The 11,601-nt window shown below is 34.1% G+C and overlaps 1 protein-coding gene across 3 annotated transcripts in view; it reads left to right on the top strand.

The window, feature by feature from the left end:
- The first annotated feature begins 2,178 nt into the window (after positions 1-2,178).
- Positions 2,179-11,601, top strand: part of LOC109241584 (pirin-like protein) — a 28,463-nt gene continuing 19,040 nt past the window's right edge. Inside the window, exons 1-3 of one of the 3 annotated variants that reach the window (XM_019408342.1) lie at positions 2,179-2,336; positions 2,447-2,475; positions 3,198-3,364. In XM_019408342.1, the coding sequence (XP_019263887.1) occupies positions 2,467-2,475; positions 3,198-3,364 (176 nt within the window). In that variant the 5' untranslated portion in view covers positions 2,179-2,336; positions 2,447-2,466. Of the gene's footprint in view, positions 2,337-2,378; positions 2,476-3,197; positions 3,365-11,601 lie in introns of all 3 variants that reach the window. The other 2 variants (XM_019408343.1, XM_019408344.1) reach the window with 2 other exon arrangements.

Genomic DNA, 11,601 nt, shown 5'->3' with positions numbered 1-11,601 from the left:
TATCATGTTGAATGGTTCACCAACTCAGCCATTTGAAGTCAGGAAAGGACTTAGACAGGGGGACCCACTATCCCCCTTCCTTTTTGTGCTGGCAATGGAATATCTCACAAGAAGATTGAAGGCATTGCACCACATCTCAGATTTCAACTATCATCCTAAGTGTGCAAAGATGCAAATCATGCAGCTTGGATTTGCAGATGACCTTTTGTTGTTTTGCAGGGGTGACATTATATCAATTCAGTTACTATACAATTGCTTTCTGGAAGCATTAGGATTGGAGATCAATAAGAAGAAAAGTTTCATATTCTTTGGTGGAGTATCACAAGCTATTCAAGCAAACATACTGGAGTTCCTGGGAATTCAAAAAGGGGAGTTGCCAGTAAGGTTCCTGGGAGTACCGTTAAGCTCTAAAAGGGTCTCACTAGTTCAATGTCAACCTCTACTTGACAAACTAGTGGGAAGAATTACATTTTGAACATCCAAGCTATTATCATATGCAGGGCGACTACAACTCATCAAAAGTGTTTTGTTCTCCATTCAAACCTATTGGGCTCAAATCTTCATGCTTCCAAAGAAGATTACCAAGTTGATTAAGGCAATTTGTAGAAGTTTTTTATGGACTGGAGACAGCAACATATCAAAGAAAGCTCTACTAGCTTGGGAGAAAGTATGCTAACCCAGGTCAGCAGGAGGCTTCAATGTAAAGAATATTGGTCTATGAAGCAAAACAACTGTAAGCAAGCAATTCTGGAATCTATGCAAAGAAAAGAACAAGCTATGGATACAAGGGGTGCACTGCTACTACATAAAGAACAAACATGTATGAGGAATGGATTATGAGGAAGATATTGAAAGCTATAGAAAACTTTGAGAAAGTAAAATATAACAATGAAGATCTCAGACAGATGCATGCTTGCTCTATCAAGCACATATACCATAAACTGAGAGGAGAATTTAACAAAGTGAGTTGGAGAAAATTGGTATGCAACAATGCAGGATGTCCTAAGTGGATATTCACGATAACTCTGGTGGCAAATGGTAGACTGTACATAAAGGAGAGATTGTTAAAGTGGGGTATTCACAATGATCAAACATGTCCTCTATGCGCACAGGCGAATGAATCTATACAACATCTATTCTTTGAGTGCCAATATGCAGCTGAACTATGGAAGAGGATGCTCAACTCGCAAGGTATTAGCAGGAACATATAGCTGGACTGAGGAGCTGAAATGGGTAGAAAACTGGACAAGAAGTAGAAATGCAAAAACAGAACTGTTCAAGATTGTATTAGTAGGGTGTGTATACTTATGGCAGGAAAGGACGCAAGACTATTTCAAGCCAAAGCGAGAAACTGGGAGATAATTAGCAAGCTAATTGTACAAGAAGTGCATTGTAGAAGTAACAGTAAAATAGTTTAAAGCTTTAAGTAAATTGGATTACTATCCAACATAACAGATAGAGTAACAGACGGATTGCAATAGAGTACGAGGGAGGGAGGAAAAGTATAGGGTTTTGAATTTATTGTAAATATTTTTCCAAAAATGTACCTTATTTTTCAAGTTATCATATATATATATTATAATATATATATATATATATATAATATATATATTATATATATATATATATATTATATATATAATATATATATATATATATATATTACAAATCCAAACATGTCACATTGGGGATTAATTATTTATTAAGTTCTCTCATGTCAAAGAGAATCAAAATTCTTTATATGTAAATTTTTTATTTTATCCCTTGATTGCATGTGGCGTTGATCGACTGATCATATCTGCTAGATGTTGTAAATAATTATAAAGTATTACAAGTAACTTAACCTGATTAATGTCTAATAATGTTAAAAGTCCATGTTTGTTGCACTGCATGCAATTCAAAATGAGTAATTCTTTATATGTTTTTTTGGAATGGAAAGCTGAAAACGGGGCGAGACCATTTAGAAAGAATGGTCAATTTGAATAGGGAAGTAAAAATGGGGAGACATCACGAAAACGCAATGCTGACGTGAGAATGGAATAGAAAAATAATGAAAGAAAGAAAAGCAAAAGGTGCCTGCATCTCAAGGAAACTCCCTCTTCCTTTCATATTTTTGACTTGGCTAACTTGTTATAATAACGAACACCTCCCTATAAATTGGTAGAGAAAAAACTGTCCAGTCACCTCACAAATTAACAAAGACAAGTTTTCTAATTTGCATTTTAGACAAGACAAACAGAGATATGTCATTGGTAAGAGAATCTTTTCTATTTTTTTGTCTAATGATTAAAATTACAGTTTCTGCTCCAGCTGGTTTTCCTGATCATCCACACAGGGTTAGTTGCATTCTAATCATTTGTTCTGATTAATTTCTTCAGCCTAAAATTTGCAATTTTGCACGGCAAATGTCTTTGGATTCTCATCACCTTTTTCTCAATTTTTACAGGCTTTGAAACAGTCACCTACATGTTGCAGGTATTTAATTTTCAATCTTCTCTCATTACTTGTTTTTGCCCTTTAATGAAAATAATACTAAAATCAGTAGATGAGATAGCTATTCTATTTTAGTTAAGTCTCTTTCAAATGCTGTTTGTGTACATTGTCAATGGCTGCTCCACTTGAACCATTCAAAGGAAAGGACTATATTAGTTTCCACGTTTTAGAAAAGGAGTAGTTGATGAATAGATGTGATTATCCATCTCTCTCTCTCTATATATATATATATAACATACTACTTGTTTAGGATTATTGAAAAATAAATATCTTAATTACTCCCCTGCGCTGCTTATATATGCATGGTCAAATAAGAAAAATAGTATTCTTGATCATGACTAATTATTAGGTATTTAACTTATACTACAATATTGAAAGTGTAAATATATTTTATGGATGTCAATATAATTTAATTAACCTGTTGTAATAACTTACTGTCAATGTGACTAGTCCCACTAATTATTGGTAGTCTGATAATGAAAAAAAAATTATATTGTCGCGCATAAAAATTAAACTCAATGTATCACTATATGCAACAAAAAGAAAGTAGTTACTTTAAACTGATTAATACAAGCACATGCTTTTTTTTTTTTGGGTGTGTGTGTATCCTAATATTCATGATCTAGACTTATTTAGGTAAACAACTTTTATTTGTTAATCATAGTAGTTGAAAAGCAAGTTATTAAAATTTTATTTTACAATAGGGAGCTGTCACGCATGAAGATTTTGAGGGACGCAAAGGTACAATAGAAGCCGGTGATTTACAGTGGATGACTGCTGGAAGAGGAGTTGTTCATTCAGAAATTCCTGCACCTGAAGGAACTCAAAAGGGTTTACAGTTGTGGGTTAATCTCTCCTCCCAACACAAAATGTAAGTCAATTTTTCTATTGATTGGATTGTCATTTTTTTTGTAACTAAAGTAACACAAATTTACCCAACTATAGCATTAAATTCATAGAATTGTTTTTTAACAAATTAAAATAACTGTACTAACACAAATGACCGGAAATATCCGTGTAAAGAAATGCATAGCCTGTTTCAGTGGCGGATCCAGGATTTTAAAGTCATGGATGTTCACTGATAAAAATTCTGAAAGAAGAGGAAAAAAGAGTTTAGTTATGGGTTCTCACTCAATATTTAGCTAAATATTTTTATAATTACCTATACAAATTTACTAAATCTTATCAAAGATAATGGGTGCTTGAGCACCCAAAAATGACATGTAGATCCGCCACTGGCCTGTTTGGTCAAGCTTCTTGATCACGCCCACCTATGCCTTATAAAAAGGACTAAGCGGTCGCTGCAAATGTAATCCGGTTTACAAGTCCGGAGTCGAATCCCACAGAGAACTAAGGTAGCTGTTCACTATCACCAAGAAGACAAGCTTGAACAATTCCTAACTTATAGATATTAAGATTCTTGTGTTTAACTACTTAACTAACAAATTAAAATAGTAAATTAACAACTAACGATACTGAGGGTTCGAGAAAAGATTAAGGAGGTCTAGAGTTATGATTTCCCCTATTGTCGGAATCCTTCCCGCTATGTCTTCTATAATTTCGCCTAAGTATTCTCTACCGATCATGAGCACTCTTATTGCCGTAAATCTCTCCCGAGTAATTACGACAATTTACTAGACGCACTCTCCCGAGCTACGCTAGCTGGATTTTAATACAGCTCACTTCAGATCGCACCCAAGGCTTCGTTATCCCTAATCCTGCCTTTAAACCCTCGGTTATTGATCCCTCATATACTCTGTGAGTGGTGTTGTTCAACAATTACCTAAATATGCACTCTCTCCCGAGTTATGCATACTAAATAGGCACAGCTAATTGAGAGCTCTTCAACCAACCACAATATAAACGTAGTTGAACAAATAGAGAAAAGCTATGGCTCAATTATAAAAACATAACAAGAATTTATCCTACAAAAGGTTCTATCAAAACTCTAGATAACAAATTAGCTATTCATAATAGTATGTAAAACTACAATACTAAAAGTCATAACCAACAATGAAAAATAGGAAGAGGAAGGAAAAAACTCGTAGAAGAATTCTCCGCCTTGCTCCCAATGTGTTCTTGCCTCCAAGGGTGTTGTCTAACCCTAAAGTAGTGTCTCTTCGCCTCCTTAGGTCTAATTTGTGTCCAAAATATGTCCTCCTCTTGTTCTTGGCCGGCCTCCTTTGTTTAATATAGGGTTTAGGACTTAAAATCCCATGTTTTGCACTTTAGTCCCTGAAATTTTCGCTTCCTGCCGCGGTTTTGTGCCCTCTGATTCTTCAGTTGTCCGCGACCATCTTCTACCGCGGTTCTGCCGCGGTCGCGGCAAAACCGCGGTTTTTCACCCTATTCCGTTTGGAATTTGGAAAAATGTAAAACATGAAAGTTGTAGCCCTTTGAGTTAGCTTTCCAACCATATATTATGGAGCCCAAATGGTGTTCTGAGCAAAAAGTTATGTCTATTTTACTAGACAGTGCATAATATGCCTCCTCAAGTCTTCGTTCGTACTTAATTATCAAATTTGACCCCCGAACACGATCCCGGCTTAATTCCTTGAGCTTTTACTCAGACTTCAAAGCTTCAAATCACTTAAATTCATTTCACAACATCTATATAGCTCGGAATCACACCTACAAGGCATAAAACACACAATTAGTGCAAAACACTAGCGATTAAAGCGCAAACTCAATTAAAGTGCAGTAAATTCGAGTGTAATAAGCGATTAAAATATGCAATTATAGCCTATCATCAATTACCTATGGCTCATAGCTACTTATGGTTCCTCATCTCCATATAAAATCTTTCCCAGATGTGCTCATTCTATATAGACTTTTAGTTAATATTTCTGCTGCTCATATGATAATTTACATATGCTAATATGTGAGTGTTACTTAAAGTGCACAAAAAGTGATGTAGTCGGAAAAAAGCTTCATTGTAACGTTAGTTATCAAAAGGATTAGGCTATTTATAGTTTGTTTAGTTATTTGCATGTACTTTGGTAGCGTGAAAATAATATGTTTCATAAAAATCACAAGAAAAATTCAACATTCATGGATCTCTTGTCTAACTACATCCTTTTGATCTATTTGATAATATTGATACCTTTAGTACAAATTTACGTAAGTTCTTGCATTGTTTTTTTCTATCACTTGCATTAAAGTAGTGCTTCCATTGGCAAGCCAGCTAGAGAAAATACTGTATATGTGATTTACAAAAACGGAATATTTTATTTTCTCAATTTATTACATTTGCAGTGTGTATACTAAGTTTCATTCTTCGATCTTCATGTAACCATTTTAAATCTATCTACACAAGCTAGACGAATCGAAGTTATATCACACCTCTCTTAATTGCAAAATATTATGTATTCTAAGACTATTGCAGAACTCCACAATTCAGTTTCTTGGCCGGATAACTTTAGTAGAAAAATTACTTCTCTCACAGTCGAGTCATTTATAATTTGGTACATATCAATTGTGTTACATAAAAATATTGTAGAGATATATGCTCTAATTTACCAAGGATGCCCAACCTGCAACAAATACCCTTCGATGGCGTAAATTTATCACCATGGCCACCAGCATAATCAACATAGCAGATTTAAATATAAAAGTGAGTGATATATAAAAATATAGTATTATTAACAATATTAAATAGTTGTTGGGCCCGGGCTTTGCCTGGGCACACCCTCGCTAGTAATATATATAAGAGGGACATAATATCTTACGTTCTTTACATCAAAGCTAGAGACGAATCCACGTGTCTGTTCTATCTTAGATTGAGTATAAGGGAGATATAGTGTCTAGATCAAATGCATATAAATCTATGTGGGTTTTGAAATCGTTAGTTGAGCTTACTAATATAATATGGCAAATTCTTCCCGTCTTTGCATGCACCGTGCTACCTATAGTCCTATATTTCTCATCAAATCTTTGTTTGGCGAAGATTTTGCTACGTAATACCGCGTTACGAGTATACTTCCAGACTTGATAAGAAATACATTGTTAATTACAGGTAGGATTTTAATGAAAAAAAATATTGGTAACATGATAAAAAAAAAACGGGGACTAATCTGTTATAACAGGCTGAATTTATACTGTCAAATGTCAACATATAAATGATTTAAATCCTAAACAATATTTATTTAGGAGTAGGAAATTGAAGATCTTAAGTGCCTTGAGGTTATTACTTATTATTACTTGAGTTGAATAAGTTTTAATTTGAATTTTATTGGTTCAAATTCAAAATTATATCATATCGCTACTAGGTTCATAATTTAATTTTGCACTTATTTAGTAAGATTTTTAATACAAATACAAGATATAAGTAAAAGTTGCTGGTTTCAGATGAACTCGTACCTGGTTCATTGGCTCCCCACCCCGATCCTGTAGCATTACAAAATAACAGGAAGCGAGTGATTTTATGGTGTGCCTCATACAACTGACATTAATCGTGTGAAGCATCTTTTTAGAGCAAACTTCATTTATAGCCCATCGGCCCAAACATATTTCACCCGGTAGCCTAAAAACTGCAACATACATTTTATAGCCCAAAAATAATTCTAGTGGCTAGTCCAAAAGTACTGAGGCTCAGATCTGTAAAAACAGAGGCGGCCACGCTATGGCTACAAAATCACTGATTGCATCCAATTCTCAAACGGCTGGAAAATGGCGTCCAAGTTTGGGTTAGCTGGTGGCATACCGGAGCGTAGAGTTCGACCCATTTGGGATGCCATTGATTCTCGCTAGTTCAAAAATGCTCTCAAGCACTGCACCCCTCTCCTCTCCAAATACCCCAATTCCCCTTATGCTCTGGCACTTAAAGCTTCGGTTTTGGAAAGGATGGGTAAAGTGGAAGAAGTATTTTCCGTTTGCTTAAATGCCAAAGAGCTTTTGTACACTAATGACTCTGTCTTGATTGACGATCTTACTCTCAGCACTCTACAGTTTGTTTTCCAACGATCTGACCACTGTCAGTATCTTGATGTTTTCTACCGAGCTCGCCATTCATTCTTTTTGACTCATTGTTTTGTATCTTGACAGTGGATATGGCAACAAGTTGCTACGAGTATGCTTGTGCGAAATGACTGTATAGTAGTACGTATTTCCAGAAATTCAAGGGTTGTTGATTTTGTTTTAAAAGTGGAAAAGGAAAATCATTGGCTAAAGAGAGAGGGGCAACCACTCTTTGAATAAAAATCCAAAGCTCTCTGTTATTGCCTCATTTTTTCTGGGCTAACTTTCTTTGCTAGGGAAATCCTTTGGGTTTCACCAAATAAATTTCCATTTCCACATGTATGTCATTAGTTGATTTTGATGGAAATTATAATTTCAGGCCCACCATTAGTATATATTTACATGGATATTTATGTATTTCTTTCGAAAATAGATTTGAATATTGGTATATTACAAAATATATACAACATAGACTGTCACTATACAAAAATTATACAAAATAGACTGTCACTATACAGTTTATATACAATAGACTGGCACTATACAAAATAGACTGTCACCATAAAAAATATATACTAAATAGACTGTTACTATACAAAAACTATACAAAATAAACTGTCACTATACAAAATAGACTGTCAATATACAAAAAATATACAAAACAGACTGTCACTATACAATTTATATACAAATAGAGTGTCACTATACAAAATATATACAAAAATAGAATGTCATTATACAAAAAATATACTAAATAGACTGTCATTATACAAAATATGTACAAAATAGACTATAACTATATAAAAATATACTAAATAGACTGTCACTATACAATTTATATACAATTAGCTCTGACTATACAAAATAGACTGTCACTATACAAAATAGACTGTTACTATATAAAAAATATACAAAATAGACTGTCACTATACAAATAGACTGTTACTATACAAAAAAAATACAAAATAGACTACCACTATACAAAATAGACTGTTACTATACAAAATAGACTGTTACTATACAAAAAATATACAAAATAGACTGTTACTATACAAAAAATATACAAAATAGACTGTCACTATACAAAATAGACTGTTACTATACAAAAAATATACAAAATAGACTGTCATTCAATTCTTAGCTAATATTATTAGATCCAGAAGTACAAAATACAATTTAAAAAGGCAAAAAGGGGTTGCTCCATCACGCCGGGTAGGGGTCGAACCTGCAACCTTCAATTTAGGAAATAGACGCCCTATCCACTGAGCTACAGGCACTTATGTTGTCATGCTCATTCCTTTTGGCTACTATATGCAATATGTTTGGGCCGAAGGCAAAAAAGTGTTGCTCTATCGCACCAGGTAGGGGTCGAACCTGCAACCTTCAGCTTAGGAAATAACGCCCTATCCACTGAGCTACAGGCGCTTGTGTTGTCATACTCATTCCTTTCGGCTACTATATGCAATATGTTTGGGCCGAAGGGCCAATTTTTGTAAGTGGTACAAAACGTGGGCTATTAAAATTTTGAGGGGCTATAGAGGGTAGTTTTCTCATCTTATCTCACATTTATGAACCCATATCTTACACTGTTACACATTTAGGTCCATAAAATTCTGGGACCACAACATTGTGAGACAAAAAGGAGGCCTCATTGTGTGAGGCACAAAATAAAAATTTAACCGGAAGCGATCGGTAATCAGTACTCCCTCCGGTCCAAAATAAGTGATTTTTCGGCCTTTTTCTTGTGGTCCAAAATAAGTGATTTTTTCAGATTTCAAGAATGAATTAATTATTTTTTTCCTACATTGTCCTTGGAGTAAATAGTGTTAGAATATGTGTTAGGAGTGTTTATGTGAGATAGTAAAGGTTAATATGGTCAATTCCATTGCTAATTAATGTTAAAAGGTGAATTTCTTAATCTGTGCGAAAACATCCAAAAAATCACTTATTTTGGACCGGAGGGAGTAATTTGGAATTCTTTTTTGACAAAATATTTGGTAATAATTTGAATTAAGTTTGTACGGCATTTCGAGCCGTCAACTTTAAGACTGAGTCAATAGCCCCACTTCTATTACGTGTCTACCAATGTGCTCCACGTGTGCATATTGCATAATCCCAAATCTGCTCCCACCCATCCATCCAACGAGAACAATAAAAAGTACTGTGATACATTTTTATAGTTTTGAAAAAAGAATAATATTTTTTATATTTAAAAATAATTTCACGCTAATTTTTATTTTATTTTATATTAATTAATTAGATCATTCATAGTCAAGCAAATATTCATAGATTATTTTAAACCACAAGTAATTTTAATAGAATTTTTTAATTAGACTTTGTACTCAGTCAAATTGGAATGGAAGGCGTAAAAATTGGTGTCACTATTACTAGTTACTACTAGTAGACTAGTAGTATTAGTCTACAACTCTTACTGTTACTGGTTTATTTGATTACAAATTTGTAAACACTTCTTAATTAGATATTTTACATTAATTAAAAAAATTAATGTTTTATACCCACTCAAACACCATCATATAATTAAAAGGGGATGTGTTTTTTATGTTATTATTATTATTATTATTATTATTATTTAATCTACTTGTTTCATCTCTTTTTGTCCGCGGAGATCTCTTCTATGTCTTCTCTGTCTCTCTTCCTTTTTTTCCGGTCCCCCTCCTTCTTCTACTTGGCCTCCCTAATATATATATTGTCAATTTCCCATTTTACCCAATGATTCTTAACCAGCATGCCCTCTCATGGCCATACTCCTTCCTTACCCGCTCATGTATTATGTTCTGCCGTGTAAGCCTTTTGATGGCCTGATCTCGGCAGCCGCGAGATACTCGTCACCATTACGCCTCGCACGACCATAGCTTGACCGGCCTCTTACCGTTTCCTTTAATAATAACCATTTGTTGGTCAGATTTTAACCTATACACCTTACATCTTCTTCGAACCCGGTTTAGTATTTATTACATGGTTTAATTTCTATAAACAGCAGTATAATTTTTTATATTATATTAGATCAACTAAAAGATGACAACAGATAATTTACACCTATGATGAATGAAATTAATAACCTGAAAAATAAGAAAGATAATATGCTAATAGCTGGAATTACAGTGATAAGTGTAAATATTTTTCCTTAAAACATATAACTTAAATCCTTTGTTATATGGCTTTTCTCATGAAACATTTCAGCACATGCTGTGACAACAAGATCAACTCGATCAAGCTACAACTTACATTAAGAAATTAAGAGAAAAAGTAGAGACATTGAAAAGGAAATTCAAATAGCACGAGGCACAAGGGAGAGCAATTAATAGCCAGAAAACATCGATGGCTACTTCCATAAAATCACCAGTAATTGAAGTTAAAGAATTGGGTCCAAGTGTAGAAGTGATTTTAAAGCTTTAGTTTTGGTCTCAAATTAATATTTAGTACTTTGTACGCGTCACTATTAATTATGCTTGTGAAAATAATATTTACATGTATACGTGAAATTATTTTACACTAAGCATCGTCAGATGATGCCCCTTATTAAAAGGTGTCTCCGCAACTACTCTAACCTAGCTATAAAATTCCCTCTATAAATACTCTTGAAACTACCATCCTAGAAAAGTAACCCTAGCTAGTTCCCAGAATCCAAATCTTCACAAGCACATATCCTTCTTACTTTAATAGTAACTCTATGGTTGCTTCAAGGGACAATGATTGTACCCTTCTTTTTTTCATTTTCCTATCTCGAGAATTATTAAGGTTGGTTTTAAGAAAAGCAGTCATCAAGAATTTAATGGAAACTACAAGTAAGTCCAAAGTTTCTTCAGAAAAGCCTGATCGGAAAACGGTGGAGAGGAACAGAAGAATTCATATGAAATATCTCAGTTCCGAGCACTACTAGAAATCCGGAAAAAAGCGACCAAAACTTAGCGACCAAAGTTGGTCTGTGAGAAAAAGCGACCAAAGTTGGTCGCTAAACTAGCGAAAATAATAAAATAAATAAAAGAAACACAATAGCGACCAAGATTGGTCGCCAATTGGTCGCTATAATAGTCAAAATGTTGACTGGACTGGTCAGACTTTCTTGGTCAAACATTTACTGAGATTAGCGACCAATGTTGGTCGCTCACGTGGGACCCACTATTATTATTT

This window comes from Nicotiana attenuata, unplaced genomic scaffold, assembly GCF_001879085.1.
Source record: "Nicotiana attenuata strain UT unplaced genomic scaffold, NIATTr2, whole genome shotgun sequence".
NCBI classification, from domain to species: domain Eukaryota; kingdom Viridiplantae; phylum Streptophyta; class Magnoliopsida; order Solanales; family Solanaceae; genus Nicotiana; species Nicotiana attenuata.
Note: the sequence above shows the minus strand (reverse complement) of the source record. Positions and strands in the feature narration are given on the sequence as shown.